The following is an 11,629-nucleotide window of genomic DNA, read 5'->3' on the forward strand; positions in this document are numbered from 1 at the left end:
ATAAGTACTTTTAAAAAATGGAACCTTTACGAGAAATAAACAAAGTGAATAAAGCTAGGGCCCAGTTACAAATCTAAGGAGTATATACATGAATTGAGAGGTTTGGCAAGCCTTTCCTGCTTTCTGGAATTACCTGATCAATGGCAGGTGACTCATTATTTCACAAGGCACTTTCTTTTTTTCCCTTTAGATTTGAAAAAGTTGAATTCATTCTCATAGTTCAAAACTCAAAGCAATATGACAAGATATACATCATGCAGTCTTGCCTCTCACTGCCATCCCGTCCACCCACCCATAGGTAGTAACTTCAGTTAGTTTCTGATGTATTAACCCAGTGTTTCTTTATAAAAGCAAATGTAAATGCTGTATATTCTTATTTGGCCCCCCTTTCTTAGACAGCAGATATCATACTTTTCCATTTAACAGTCTACCTTAGTTATCTATCTTTCCACATTACAATCCATCTTTCCATATTATTACACCAGAAGCCGCTTCATCCTCTTTTAAGGTGACATAGTATTCCATTATGTAGACATCCATATTTTGTTTATAAATGTATTTGTAATTTTTATAAATATTAGCAAATTGTCCTCCATGTAGGTTTGTGTCATTTTAAACTCCCACCAGCAATGTATGAATATGCCTGTTTTTCTCCAAGAATCACTGTAATTTCCAGACAACCATCTGTTCAAAACCAGACCACACTGGCAGGCATTACTGGGAGGTAGAAGTGGGAAACAAAACTAAAAAGATGTTGGGGGTTTGTCGAGGCTGTTTTCCTAGAACCTGACAGAATCAGCTGTTAGTTCAGGACGGATTCTGGACAACTCAGTAGTACATTGAGGGCAATCGGGTCACATTGGTCCTGGGAGAATCTAGTTTTTAATGTCAATAGTAAAACCCAGGAAGACTGCTGTTTTTCTGGACCAGGAGCTGGGTGAAGTTTCTTTCTATGGTTTGAATGAAAGATCTCTTCTCTATAATTTAACACATCTTTTACAGAAATGCTTTGGTCTAATTTCTGTACTGGAGCAGATTCTGATCCTCTTAACATCTTTTCAGTAACAGATTATGAAAGATGAAGTACCTGGGAAAACACTATGTTTCATATTGTTTAAGTTTATAGGTGTAACTTAGCCAGTAAATTTAGCCTCAGTTATTTGTGGATTCTTCTTAAGTTTTACCCGCCAAGCCCAAAACATATTTATTTCCCCCCTCATTTTCAACAACTCTAAAAACATTATACTCATGTCAATTTCATAGATGCTCTGGGTATCAATTGTCAAGTGCTTTAGAAATTCTAAGATAAAATATTTGAGAATCATATTACTTAACACAGTTAATAAATTGTTTTATTTTAAAAAAATTCATACCAGGGTGCCTGGGTGGCATAGTCGGTTAAGCGCCTGAGTTTTGGTTTTGTCTCAGGGTCCTGGGATCGAGCCCCTCATCGGGCTCTGAGCCCAGCATGGAGTCTGCTTGAGATTCTCTCTCTCTCTCTCCCTCTGCCCCTCCCGCTTGTACTGTCCCTCTCTCGCAAAATAAATAAATAAATAAATAAAAATCATACCACAAAGTATACTTCATATTTGAATCTTGGCTTTCTCATTCAGCTTCTTGTTGTTCCTGGAGTTTCTGTTGTGTTTCTTTTTTCTTATTGATTATATGAGATACTTCTCTTTAGCTCATTGACAGCAAGCTGCATTAGATTTAAATGCTTCTATGAAGGAGCTGTAGGCATTCTATTATACCTCACTAAAGGGTTCAATTTCTCTAAGACCTCAGACCCCAAACATCTATACCTCAATACAGACCCCAGTTTGCCACATATCCCATTTTTTTAAAATTTCATTTCTCCAAGGACTTCAACTCCACCAGTTCTACCAGATGCTTGGTGCGCTCAGTGTTCTAACTCCTGTGTACCCATTTTTTTCGGAGTTCTCCTTTGAGAACCACAGGCCATCTTAGTGCCTACCTCCTATAGAATGGGCTTTGGCCCAGCCCGCTTACTCTGGTGTGACTATCACGTACTCCCTGATCGCATCTCCTCTCTCGTAAATGCCTGCCTGGATAGGCCATGGTTATTCAGCTTTGGTTGAACCCCACAGGTGCGGAACAAGGCCAAGTATGGTCCAATGTGGGTAACCCGCATAGGGCCTCAGACCCATGTGAACCTGGCCAGTGCCCCCCTCCTGGAGCAAGTGATGCGGCAAGAGGGCAAGTACCCAGTACGGAACGACATGGAACTATGGAAGGAGCACCGGGACCAGCAGGGCCTGGCCTATGGGCCCTTTACCACGTGAGCTGGGGCCTGAAGGGACTGGTGAGGCCAGGCCCAAGGACAGTGGTGTTGGGAAGCCAGTGGATAATGGGCAGAGTGGGCTCTCCCTGCATCCTCTGAGCCTGATACTCAGTCTAGAAAGCAGTGCTTGGGATGGGCTGAAGCCCAGGGACCATTCATTATCTTTTCCGTTAGTATATTGTATAACGTTGGACAAAGGAATAATTTCCTTCTTCCTTGGCCTTATGTTTCTCATACGTAAAATGGGAAGTTTGGAGTGGAATATCTCCAAACTATCTCTAGGACTTTTCCAGCTCCATTATTCTCCATTGTAGTTGAAAATATACCAACTTGAATCATAATAGGACGTATCTGTTTATAGTTGAAAAAACATCATCACCATACTAGTTAGGAAGGCTGAATTTAACTGTAAAAATATTTCCTAAATTATGTATTATAGGTTTGTTGTTGGATATAACTTTCACAGATGCTCTCCATACACAGACAGATGTAGGTTTCTGCCTTGAATTTACACCCAGAAAAGTTAAGATTATTTTCGCAGTGACAAATTCAAGGATGGGCTGAATGTGTTATATATGCATGTGCCAACTGAGGTAAACCATTGAGAATCATTGGTGATGAACCATTCCTGATGCTACAGGTTGTAACTGGGTGTATTAGAGGGTTTTTAAAAAATTGTTTTTTATTTTAATCCCAGTATTTTTCACATACAGTGTTATATTAGTCTCAGATGTACACTATAGAATGATTCAACAATTCTACTCAGTGCTCATCAGGATAAGTGTACTCTTTAATCCCCATCACCTCTTTCACCCTATTACAGATTTCTTTCTGCTGTAGTATGTTAACAGAGCTCCAAAAATAATGAAAGACTTATTTTCCCTAGTTGCTTGACATCTCATGCTTTCATCATTTCTTAAGGGATTAAAGTTGATCCTGATGGTGGTTATCGTAGCAGGACCAATGATAGTAGCTAAGCAGGTGTTAATAACATGCCAGGTATCAGGCTAGTCTCTACATTTATCATTTCATTTTATTCTCACAACAAGTCCCTGAAGTAGATAGTGTAATTATCCCCTTTTATAGATGAAGAAACTGAAGCCTGGAGAGGTTTTGGCATCACTTGCCACTAGTAAGTGGTGGAATAGATCTCTCTGATTCTGAAAGTTAAGAACTTAATGCCTTGATACTTTTGGAAAGGAAGCAAACCGGTTGGAGGGTGCATTTCATCTGTCTTTGATGCCTCTATGTTCATTCTCCCATCGCATATTTGTGTCTTTTTTGTGGTTCCTTCACAGGTGGACAGTTTCAGAACTGCAACAATTAATGAGCCCTTTATTCAAAGTTACGAAGAGAATCGGGTGTCTGTCCTTCCAGAGCTCTTTAACTTGATGTCTGGCCCTGAGGGCAGGACTTGGGTCTTAGGTTTTCACCAGGTCAGGTCACCACTAGAGTTGATGGCTCAGGATTTAGAATTGGAGCTGAACATTATGTATACCCCTATTTATCTATTTATAGTTTTTCACTCTACAGCCAATTTCCTAATTATATGATACCATATATGTGTATTTTAAAGCTATTTTGCTAACCAATGATAAGTTCTTTTTGCTTTACATATATAGAGATGTGTGTGTATATATATACATTTTTTTAAAATCTCATTTTATGAAGCATTTTTCTCCCAGGAAATATTTTAACAACCACGGAAATGTTCTCATTTAAATTCTGCAAATCTGATTGCTACTATTGGGAGAATTTTTTCCTCTTGGAGAAGCACCCACACCCTGAAGTTCCAGTAAATGAGTCTATTCTGGTTTTTGTTTCTTTTTCAGCAGCACTTTCAGTTGACCTTTTTGCAGCTTTTCCCAACATAACAAAGAAAACTCCTGAGGTTTGAGGTTCATTTAAATAAATACTTTTCTAAATAAAACCCCCCCGATTCTTGCTGTAAGCCTTTTTAATATCTTTTTTTTTTTTTTAAGATTTTATTTATTTGACAGAGAGAGGAAGAGAGGCACAAGCAGGGGGAGTGGGAGAGGGAGATGCAGGCTCTCCGATGAGCAGGGAGCCCGATGCGGGGCTCGAACCCAGGACATGGTCCTGGGATCATGACCTGAGCCAAAGGCAGACGCTTAACCCACTGAGCCACCCAGGTGCCCCTAATATCTTTCTTTCTAAAATACCTTATTGGTTTTTACAATTCAAAAGTAATGTTTATTGTAAAAAGTCCAATAATAAAATATTGTCTCCCTACCGCCCACTCCCATCCCATTCTTCTAAGTAATCCTGACAGTTTGGTGGGTATTCCCTACATTATGTGGAAACAATCGAATATACGTATGGATCTATAGGGTTTCCTTTCTTCTTTCTAAAATTGGGCCATATTGTACTTACTACTGTACAGCTAGCTTTTACAAAACTGACCTATGCCCAGCTTGCTTAGGAAAGGTAACAGGTTTGGGGGACAGCTGTGGGTGGGGACAGTCCCTGCACCTGAAGCCCCCTGTGGGAAGCATGTTCCCACCCTCGTGAGCATCCCTGTCTAACCAGGGTGGGGACCCAACCCCCTCACTGGATGACTGTAGCAAGAGGACCTGGGGCATCAGCCTGGTGGGTCTCCCTGTCCCTTTGGCTCACTGAGCCAAGCAGAGCATGAAGGTCCAGAATCTGAGCTTCTCAGGAACCCTGATTTGCTCCTCCTTTATTCCTCATCCTCCACACAGAAGGACTGGAACGATTGCACTTCCTCCTCATTTCACATACAGAAGATTCTGGAGTTGTATCAACCTAAGATAATCATAGTCAACATTCATTAAGCATTCACCATGTGCCAGGCTCTGATCTAAGCACTGTAATCGTCCGAAGAACCCTACCAAGATAAGCATGCTTATTATTCCCATTTCACTGAAGGGGAAACTGAGGCACAGAGGAGTTAAGTCGCCTGCCTCAGGTCACTCAGCCAGTAATCATCAGACCTGTCATTTGGCCCTAGGTAGTCTGGCTCCAGATGCCTATCTTGACTACTTCCACGATGCTGTAGTGAGACTCTGAAGTTTCGTGATTTGAAGATTCTGGTCTTCGAAGTTCAGTGATTCTATAATTCTAAATCTAGGAGATTTTCCTGGACTCTGTTGGGGTCTCAGGGCAGGGGGAAGAATGCATCCCATCTAACCTCCATCAGCTGCTTACAAGTGTGCGCTTCCTCCCTTCTCCATAGGGAAGGACAGCAGTGGTACGAGCTGCGCCACACTCTGAACCAGCGGATGCTGAAGCCGAGGGAGGCTGCGCTCTACACCGATATCGTGAATGAGGTGATCGACGACTTCGTGGCCCACCTGAACCGGCTGCTGGCAGAGAGTGCCTCGGGGGACCAGGTGTCCGACATGGCTCACCATTTCTACTACTTCGCTTTGGAAGGTACCCTTGTTGGGAGAGGGGCTGGGGTGGGCAGGGGCAGAGGCAGGTTGTGCTCCCCCTCCTCAGCCCCCCTGGATTCCAGGCGCCATGACATTGCCGCCTTTGACGGCCTCTGTGCACTGGCAGCTATTTGCTACATCCTGTTTGAGAAACGTATCGGCTGCCTGGAGCGCCCCATCCCCGAGGACACGGTGGCCTTCGTCACATCTGTCGGGCTCATGTTCCAGAACTCAGTCTATGTCACCTTCCTCCCCAAGTGGACCCGTTCCCTGCTGCCTTTCTGGAAGCGCTATCTGGATGGCTGGAACACCATCTTCTCTTTTGGTGAGGAGGCCGGGGAAGGAAGTGGCGGGGTTAGGGTTGGGGGTGGGGGAGTGGGTTCCAGGGTCTGTACCATCAGCAGTCTCTCCCAGGACCTTCTACCTCATTGCTACCAGCTGTCAGAGTGGCTCTTGGTCCTTGGAGATCATGACTTTTGACCTTGCCCCCCTTTGTTCTCCATTGTCCCTCTAGGGAAGAAGCTGATTGATCAGAAACTCAAGGAGATCGAGATCCAGCTGCAGACCAAGGGGCCAGATGAAGTCCAGATATCTGGCTACCTGCACTTCCTGCTGACCAGAGGACAGCTCAGTACTCATGAGGCCATGGGCAGCCTGCCTGAGCTGCTCCTGGCGGGCGTAGACACGGTGAGTGAGGGGGGCCAGCGAGGAGACCAGGGGCTCCCAGCTCTTATCCTGAACCAATTCCCCATTACCCTCACCTGAGCCTGACCTTCGTCCCTCCAGGTACCTGCTTCTCTCTTTCTGTATCCTAGATGTAGAGCTAGAAGGAAAAAGGCGGGGGGGCTGTCATTCAACCTGGCAGAGGCGGGCAGGGAAGGGTCCTTTTGTAAGAGGGATCCCGTCACCTCCTGGAGCCTCTCTGGGCCAGCTAGAAGTTTCCTCTCCCATCTATTTAAGGTGTAACTTAAGTGGGGAGCTCTGTTCTCTCTGTTCCAATCTCCTTGTTGTTAGAGCATGATTCTCCGTCTTGTGGGTCCTCACCCTGCCTGGGTCACGCTCAGCAGGGAGAGTCCCCAGGAGCCCCTGTGTCTATTTCTGCCATGCTCGTGGCAAATTCATTTTTCGGTGCATGCCCACTCCCCTCCTGCTACCTCACTCGCCTTTTGCCTAGAAATCCCTCCTCACTTCATCTCTCCCTCTGCCTCCCAGACATCCAACACGATGACGTGGGCCCTGTACCATCTTTCAAAGAATCCAGAGATCCAGGCTGCCTTGCATAAGGAGGTGGTGGGTGTGGTACCAGCCGGGCAGGTGCCCCAGCACAAGGACTTTGCCCACATGCCCCTGCTCAAAGCCGTGCTTAAGGAGACCCTGCGGTAGGTGGTGGTTCCCGGGAGCACAGGGTCTATGCGGAGGAGGACTCAGGGACAGGAGTCGGGAGTGGGGGCTGGTGGGCTGGAGCAAGGGCTAGGGCCAGGGGTGAGGTGGGAAGAACTTGGACCTGGGGGACCAGAGGCAAACCTGCACCTTCTTTTCCCTGCAGCCTCTACCCTGTGGTCCCCATGAACTCCCGGGTCATCACGGAAAAGGAGATCGAAGTCAATGGCTTCCTCTTCCCCAAGAATGTGAGTGGGGCTGAAGAGCTGGGATTCCCAGGGCTGCGCTGTAGCCCTAAGCTGATGTGCTGCCCATTCTTGTCCTGCAGACCCAGTTTGTCTTCTGTCACTATGTGGTGTCCCGTGACCCTGACATCTTCCCCCAGCCAGAGAGCTTCCAGCCTTACCGCTGGCTGAGGAAGAGCCAGCCTGCTGCCCTTGGGGTCCAGCATCCATTTGGCTCTGTGCCCTTTGGCTATGGGGTCCGGGCTTGCCTGGGCCGCAGGATTGCGGAGCTGGAGATGCAGCTGCTGCTGTCAAGGGTGAGTGGGGAGAAGCTGCAGGGCTGCTGGAGACCAGGGGGAGGAGCATGTAAAGGAGGGCAGTGGATAGAGATGGCAGATTCTAACGCCCTGCGTGCGTTCTCTCCCAGCTGATCCAGCAGTATGAGGTGGTCCTGGCCCCCGAGACAGGGGAGGTGAGGAGCATGGCCCGCATTGTCCTGGTTCCCAATAAGAAGGTGAGCCTGCGTTTCCGGCAGAGGCAGTGCTGACCTGGGCCGCGCTGGGCCCGTGCCTCCTGGGAGGAGCCCCCTTCTCTCTCCCTGGCGCACTCATTCCTAGCCACTGCTGTGTCTCAGACCAGGAGGGGGAGAAGGTGGCTGCCAGACACCGGAGGTCGAAGAAACTCAGTGCACTTTCTGTAGAACCCTGAGCTTTTGCCACTTTGATCACTTTGAATGTCTCCTTCTCAGATAAAAGGCCACCACCATGTCACATTGCTCTCCTTGGAGAAAATACAGAATAAAGGGACTTGTATTGATAATTGGAGACCTTTGTCATTCTCTTTGATGACCCAGCATCTGAGCCCCTTGCTGTGTTTGGGGAACAGCCTCTCCCCACTTAGGGATCTTGTGGGAGGCAGAGCCCTCTCCCTCTGTAGAAAGTGAGAACACCTGTGGTTTCCTGGACCTTCAGCTGGTGCTGCTGAAGCCCAGCCTGAGTAGGACCTGCAGAACAATCCTCCGGACCCCCAAGAGGGGCCCCCTCTTTTGAACACAAAGTGCTTTGATATAGGCAGTGAAGTGCTGCCAGAATGGATGGAGGCGTTCTCGGCTGGATCTTCAGCAACAGCTCCCGGGGCGCCCGTCAGCCTGGGAAGCACCAGGTTGGCCGCCCTCAGGAGCATGAGTGTCGCGAAGCTGTCGCCACAGCTGCTGGCCCCAGTGTGCCTCCGTGTCTCCCGGGTCAGTGCTGCCGGTGGGGAGAAAAAGCGTCCTCCCTGACCCCACTCCTGGCCCATGACTGCCCCTCCCCCCGCCCCCCGCAAAGCGACAGCGACACAGCGACCTTGGGAGGAGCAGAAGCATGGCCTCTGTCCTGCTACCACCTTCCACCGACATCTCACAAACAACCGAGAGGTGGAACCCAGGGCTGGCCTGGAACCCGAGCTGCAGGGCAGTATGGGGATTGTAGTTCTCAGCTTTCCAGCCTCTTCAGCACAGGAAGCCGACCAGAAGGCAAGCGGGCTGGCGAGACTGAGAGTACCGTGGGTTTGACGAGGCGATGAGTCCCAGCCTCACAGTCCCAGCCCCGGTGGTACATTTCTGCTGGGTCATAGAAAACTAAAGTCGAATTTCTTATGTTGGTGAGATTAAAAAAAAAAAAGAAGAAAGATGTCATTGTCCTTATTAAAATCCTTCAGTGGCTTCTCTCAGCCCTGAAGCAAAGTCCTAAGTCCTTACTCTGGCTTGGAAGACTCTGGCACCCTACCCTCCACCCCTACTCCCTGCCCAGAAACCCTTTCCACAGCCTAACCCCAATTCCTTGTATAGATCTGAGCACATTCCGCTCTTTCTGGCCTCGATACTTTGTTCTTAATGTCCCGTCTCCTTGGAACACTCTCTTCAGCAACTGTGATGACATCCCAGAGAACTTGCTCTTCCTTAGGGCTCAGCTCAAATGTCACTGCCTTTGAATAAGCCTCCCCTGACCTCTCTGGGGGAGCACAAGTACTTCCTTTGTGTTCCCCGCCTCCCCCCCCCCCCGCCATGTTACAGAACTGAGTGCTCTGCCTGTTGACCGTGTTGGAGACCCGACTGTCTCCCCAACCAGCTGTGCAGCCCCTGGAGGGCACAAATCAAGCTTCTTTCAGTTTGGATCCCGGTGACCAACTCTGTGTCTAGCCCGTAGGAGGCGATTAATAAAAGTTTGTTGAATGAGAAGAGGCTGCAATAGTAGGCAGGGGAAGGAAGAAGAGGGGATGATGCAGAGCTTTTCCTACTGAGTCCGGAAATCTGGAGAGAGTTCGGAGGAATTCCTGATTATAACGGCATAGCTCTTGACCCCACCTGTGCCGGGATTCAGCTGTGAGAGCGCCTTATGCATGCGGAGCGTGGGAGCCGGGCTCAGAGGGGGCAGGGATTTCTGTCACAAAGTCAACCAGAGCCACTTCTGCTTTCCCAGTGGGCTGCTCCTTCGGACCACCAGGGGTCTGCGGTCTCAGGGACCCTGCGCTGCCCACATAAGTAACAGGGAAGCAATGTTAACAGCTGGGCTCCCTGATTACCCACCCTGACCCGCCTCTGTAAGGAAAGAACAATAGGATTTAGGATCATTGCGGAGAAGCAAGCGAATGTTAACTCAGCACAGCAGATACACCTTTGGTTGAAAAGAATGTGCAAATCTCCTTACTGCCATTGCAGCTAATTTGAACTTGTTGGCCAAATTAGGATCCATATTTTTGGGTAAGATCCATAATTTGGGGTAAGAAATCAGCTTGTTGGGCACCTGGGTGGCTCAGTCAGTTAAGCGTCTGCCTTCGGCTCAGGTCATGATCCTGGAGTCTTGGGATCGAGTCCCACATCGGGCTCCCTGCTTAGCAGGAAGTCTGCTTCTCCCTCTGACCCTTCCCCCTCTGGTGCTCTCTCTCTCTCATTCTCTCTCTCTCAAATAAATAAATAAAATCTTAAAAAAAAAAGATGCATGTTAAATAAAAACTCTGACAACTGTCATCATGAGATGGACATATGGGACATTGTACTGAATTCTTCTGTATTTGTGGATGTTTGGAAGACCAGCAAGAATGCCAGCAAATCGTGTCTCTCCTACGCTGTGCCAGCTCTTCTTGTAGATCTTAGTCATAACAAATAATATAGATGCAATAACGTGACAAGTGATTTTCCTAATTATGGAAATGAGGCATCCTTACCTCTCAGCAAGCCATCATGCTCATCACATGTTATGCATCATAAATCTCTAGTGTCTGCAGAAAATAAATACAGTTGCCCAGGTCCACCCCCGCCAAGTCAGGATGTTAGCATCTCTAGGCACCGGCCCTGGAATTTCCATCTTATAAAGCTCCCCGGGGCATCCTGTTGCCCTGCCAGGGTTGACAGCTGTTGAGACGGTGGGAGAGAAGAGAAGGGGTGGGCTGAGAAGTGGGAGAGAGTCCAGCCTGGGGTACACAGAAACTTGGAGGGGCTTCGGAGGTCGGGGCAGGAGTCAGGGGCATGGAGCCAATGATGCCTAGAAAAGGTGGCCAGCCCCAGGTTCAGAGGCATGAACAGAGGGGCCAGCAGGGTGGGTTTCACACTTTTATTCAGAGTCGGGGCAGGAGTTATCCCCATGGCAACCCTTTGCCTCTGTTCTAGCAGCCATGATGCTGGAGGACTATCGGGAACGGAGGGCTGGGCTGTGACCCGAGCAGGAGGTCTGAGGCAGGGCGCTGGCCTGGTCCCTCACAGAAGGGCCCAAGGAGGAACTGCTGGGTCCTCAGCCTGGTGGGGCCCAGGAGGCTGGAGACCCATCTACTCTCAGGGGGAGTAGGAAAGGGAAGGAGGGACTTCCTCAGGCTGCCCCTTCTGCCTGCGCTATGACTTCTGAAGGCCTGCTTATGCGGAGCAATCTGGGGCCCCCCCTCAGAGACTGCCCTGCTACATTTACCCTACGGTCATCTGCAGCTGGAGGCAGCCTGCCCCCGGCTCTCCGAGGACACTGTCACTTGAGACAGGCCCAGAGAAGCACCCCCATCCCATCATCCCACTTGAGCCCAAGGCCCGGGGCCTTCCCAGGGAGGGCCAGAGCAGTGCCAGCACTGACCCGTGGGTTATGGCAAAGTCGGAGACAGAGACTGGGTATCCATGAGAAAAGGCCCTCTTTTGCTGCCTGACTCATCAAGCACAAATGTCTCCACTCCGTTGCTCCATGAGGTAAATGAGGTGGGATCATATTTTAGAAAATATTAGCCTATCCTCTGCCCACGGGACAGCAGACCTACAGTGTCCATTGCCACAGGGGAGGGATGATACAGCA

The 11,629-nt window shown here is 48.7% G+C and overlaps 1 protein-coding gene across 1 annotated transcript in view; it reads left to right on the top strand.

Moving 5' to 3' along the window:
* Nucleotides 1-8,262, top strand: part of LOC110592102 (sterol 26-hydroxylase, mitochondrial) — a 33,662-nt gene extending 25,400 nt beyond the window's left edge. The window contains exons 2-9 of the mRNA XM_021703057.1: nucleotides 2,109-2,299; nucleotides 5,520-5,719; nucleotides 5,846-6,043; nucleotides 6,233-6,405; nucleotides 6,931-7,097; nucleotides 7,265-7,346; nucleotides 7,427-7,639; nucleotides 7,750-8,262. Of these exons, the coding sequence (XP_021558732.1) occupies nucleotides 2,109-2,299; nucleotides 5,520-5,719; nucleotides 5,846-6,043; nucleotides 6,233-6,405; nucleotides 6,931-7,097; nucleotides 7,265-7,346; nucleotides 7,427-7,639; nucleotides 7,750-7,869 (1,344 nt within the window). The 3' untranslated portion in view covers nucleotides 7,870-8,262. The remainder of the gene's footprint in view (nucleotides 1-2,108; nucleotides 2,300-5,519; nucleotides 5,720-5,845; nucleotides 6,044-6,232; nucleotides 6,406-6,930; nucleotides 7,098-7,264; nucleotides 7,347-7,426; nucleotides 7,640-7,749) is intronic.
* Nucleotides 8,263-11,629: the final 3,367 nt, after the last annotated feature.

The sequence above is a fragment of the Neomonachus schauinslandi genome, chromosome 3 (assembly GCF_002201575.2).
Source record: "Neomonachus schauinslandi chromosome 3, ASM220157v2, whole genome shotgun sequence".
In the NCBI taxonomy this organism is placed as follows: Eukaryota; Metazoa; Chordata; class Mammalia; order Carnivora; family Phocidae; genus Neomonachus; species Neomonachus schauinslandi.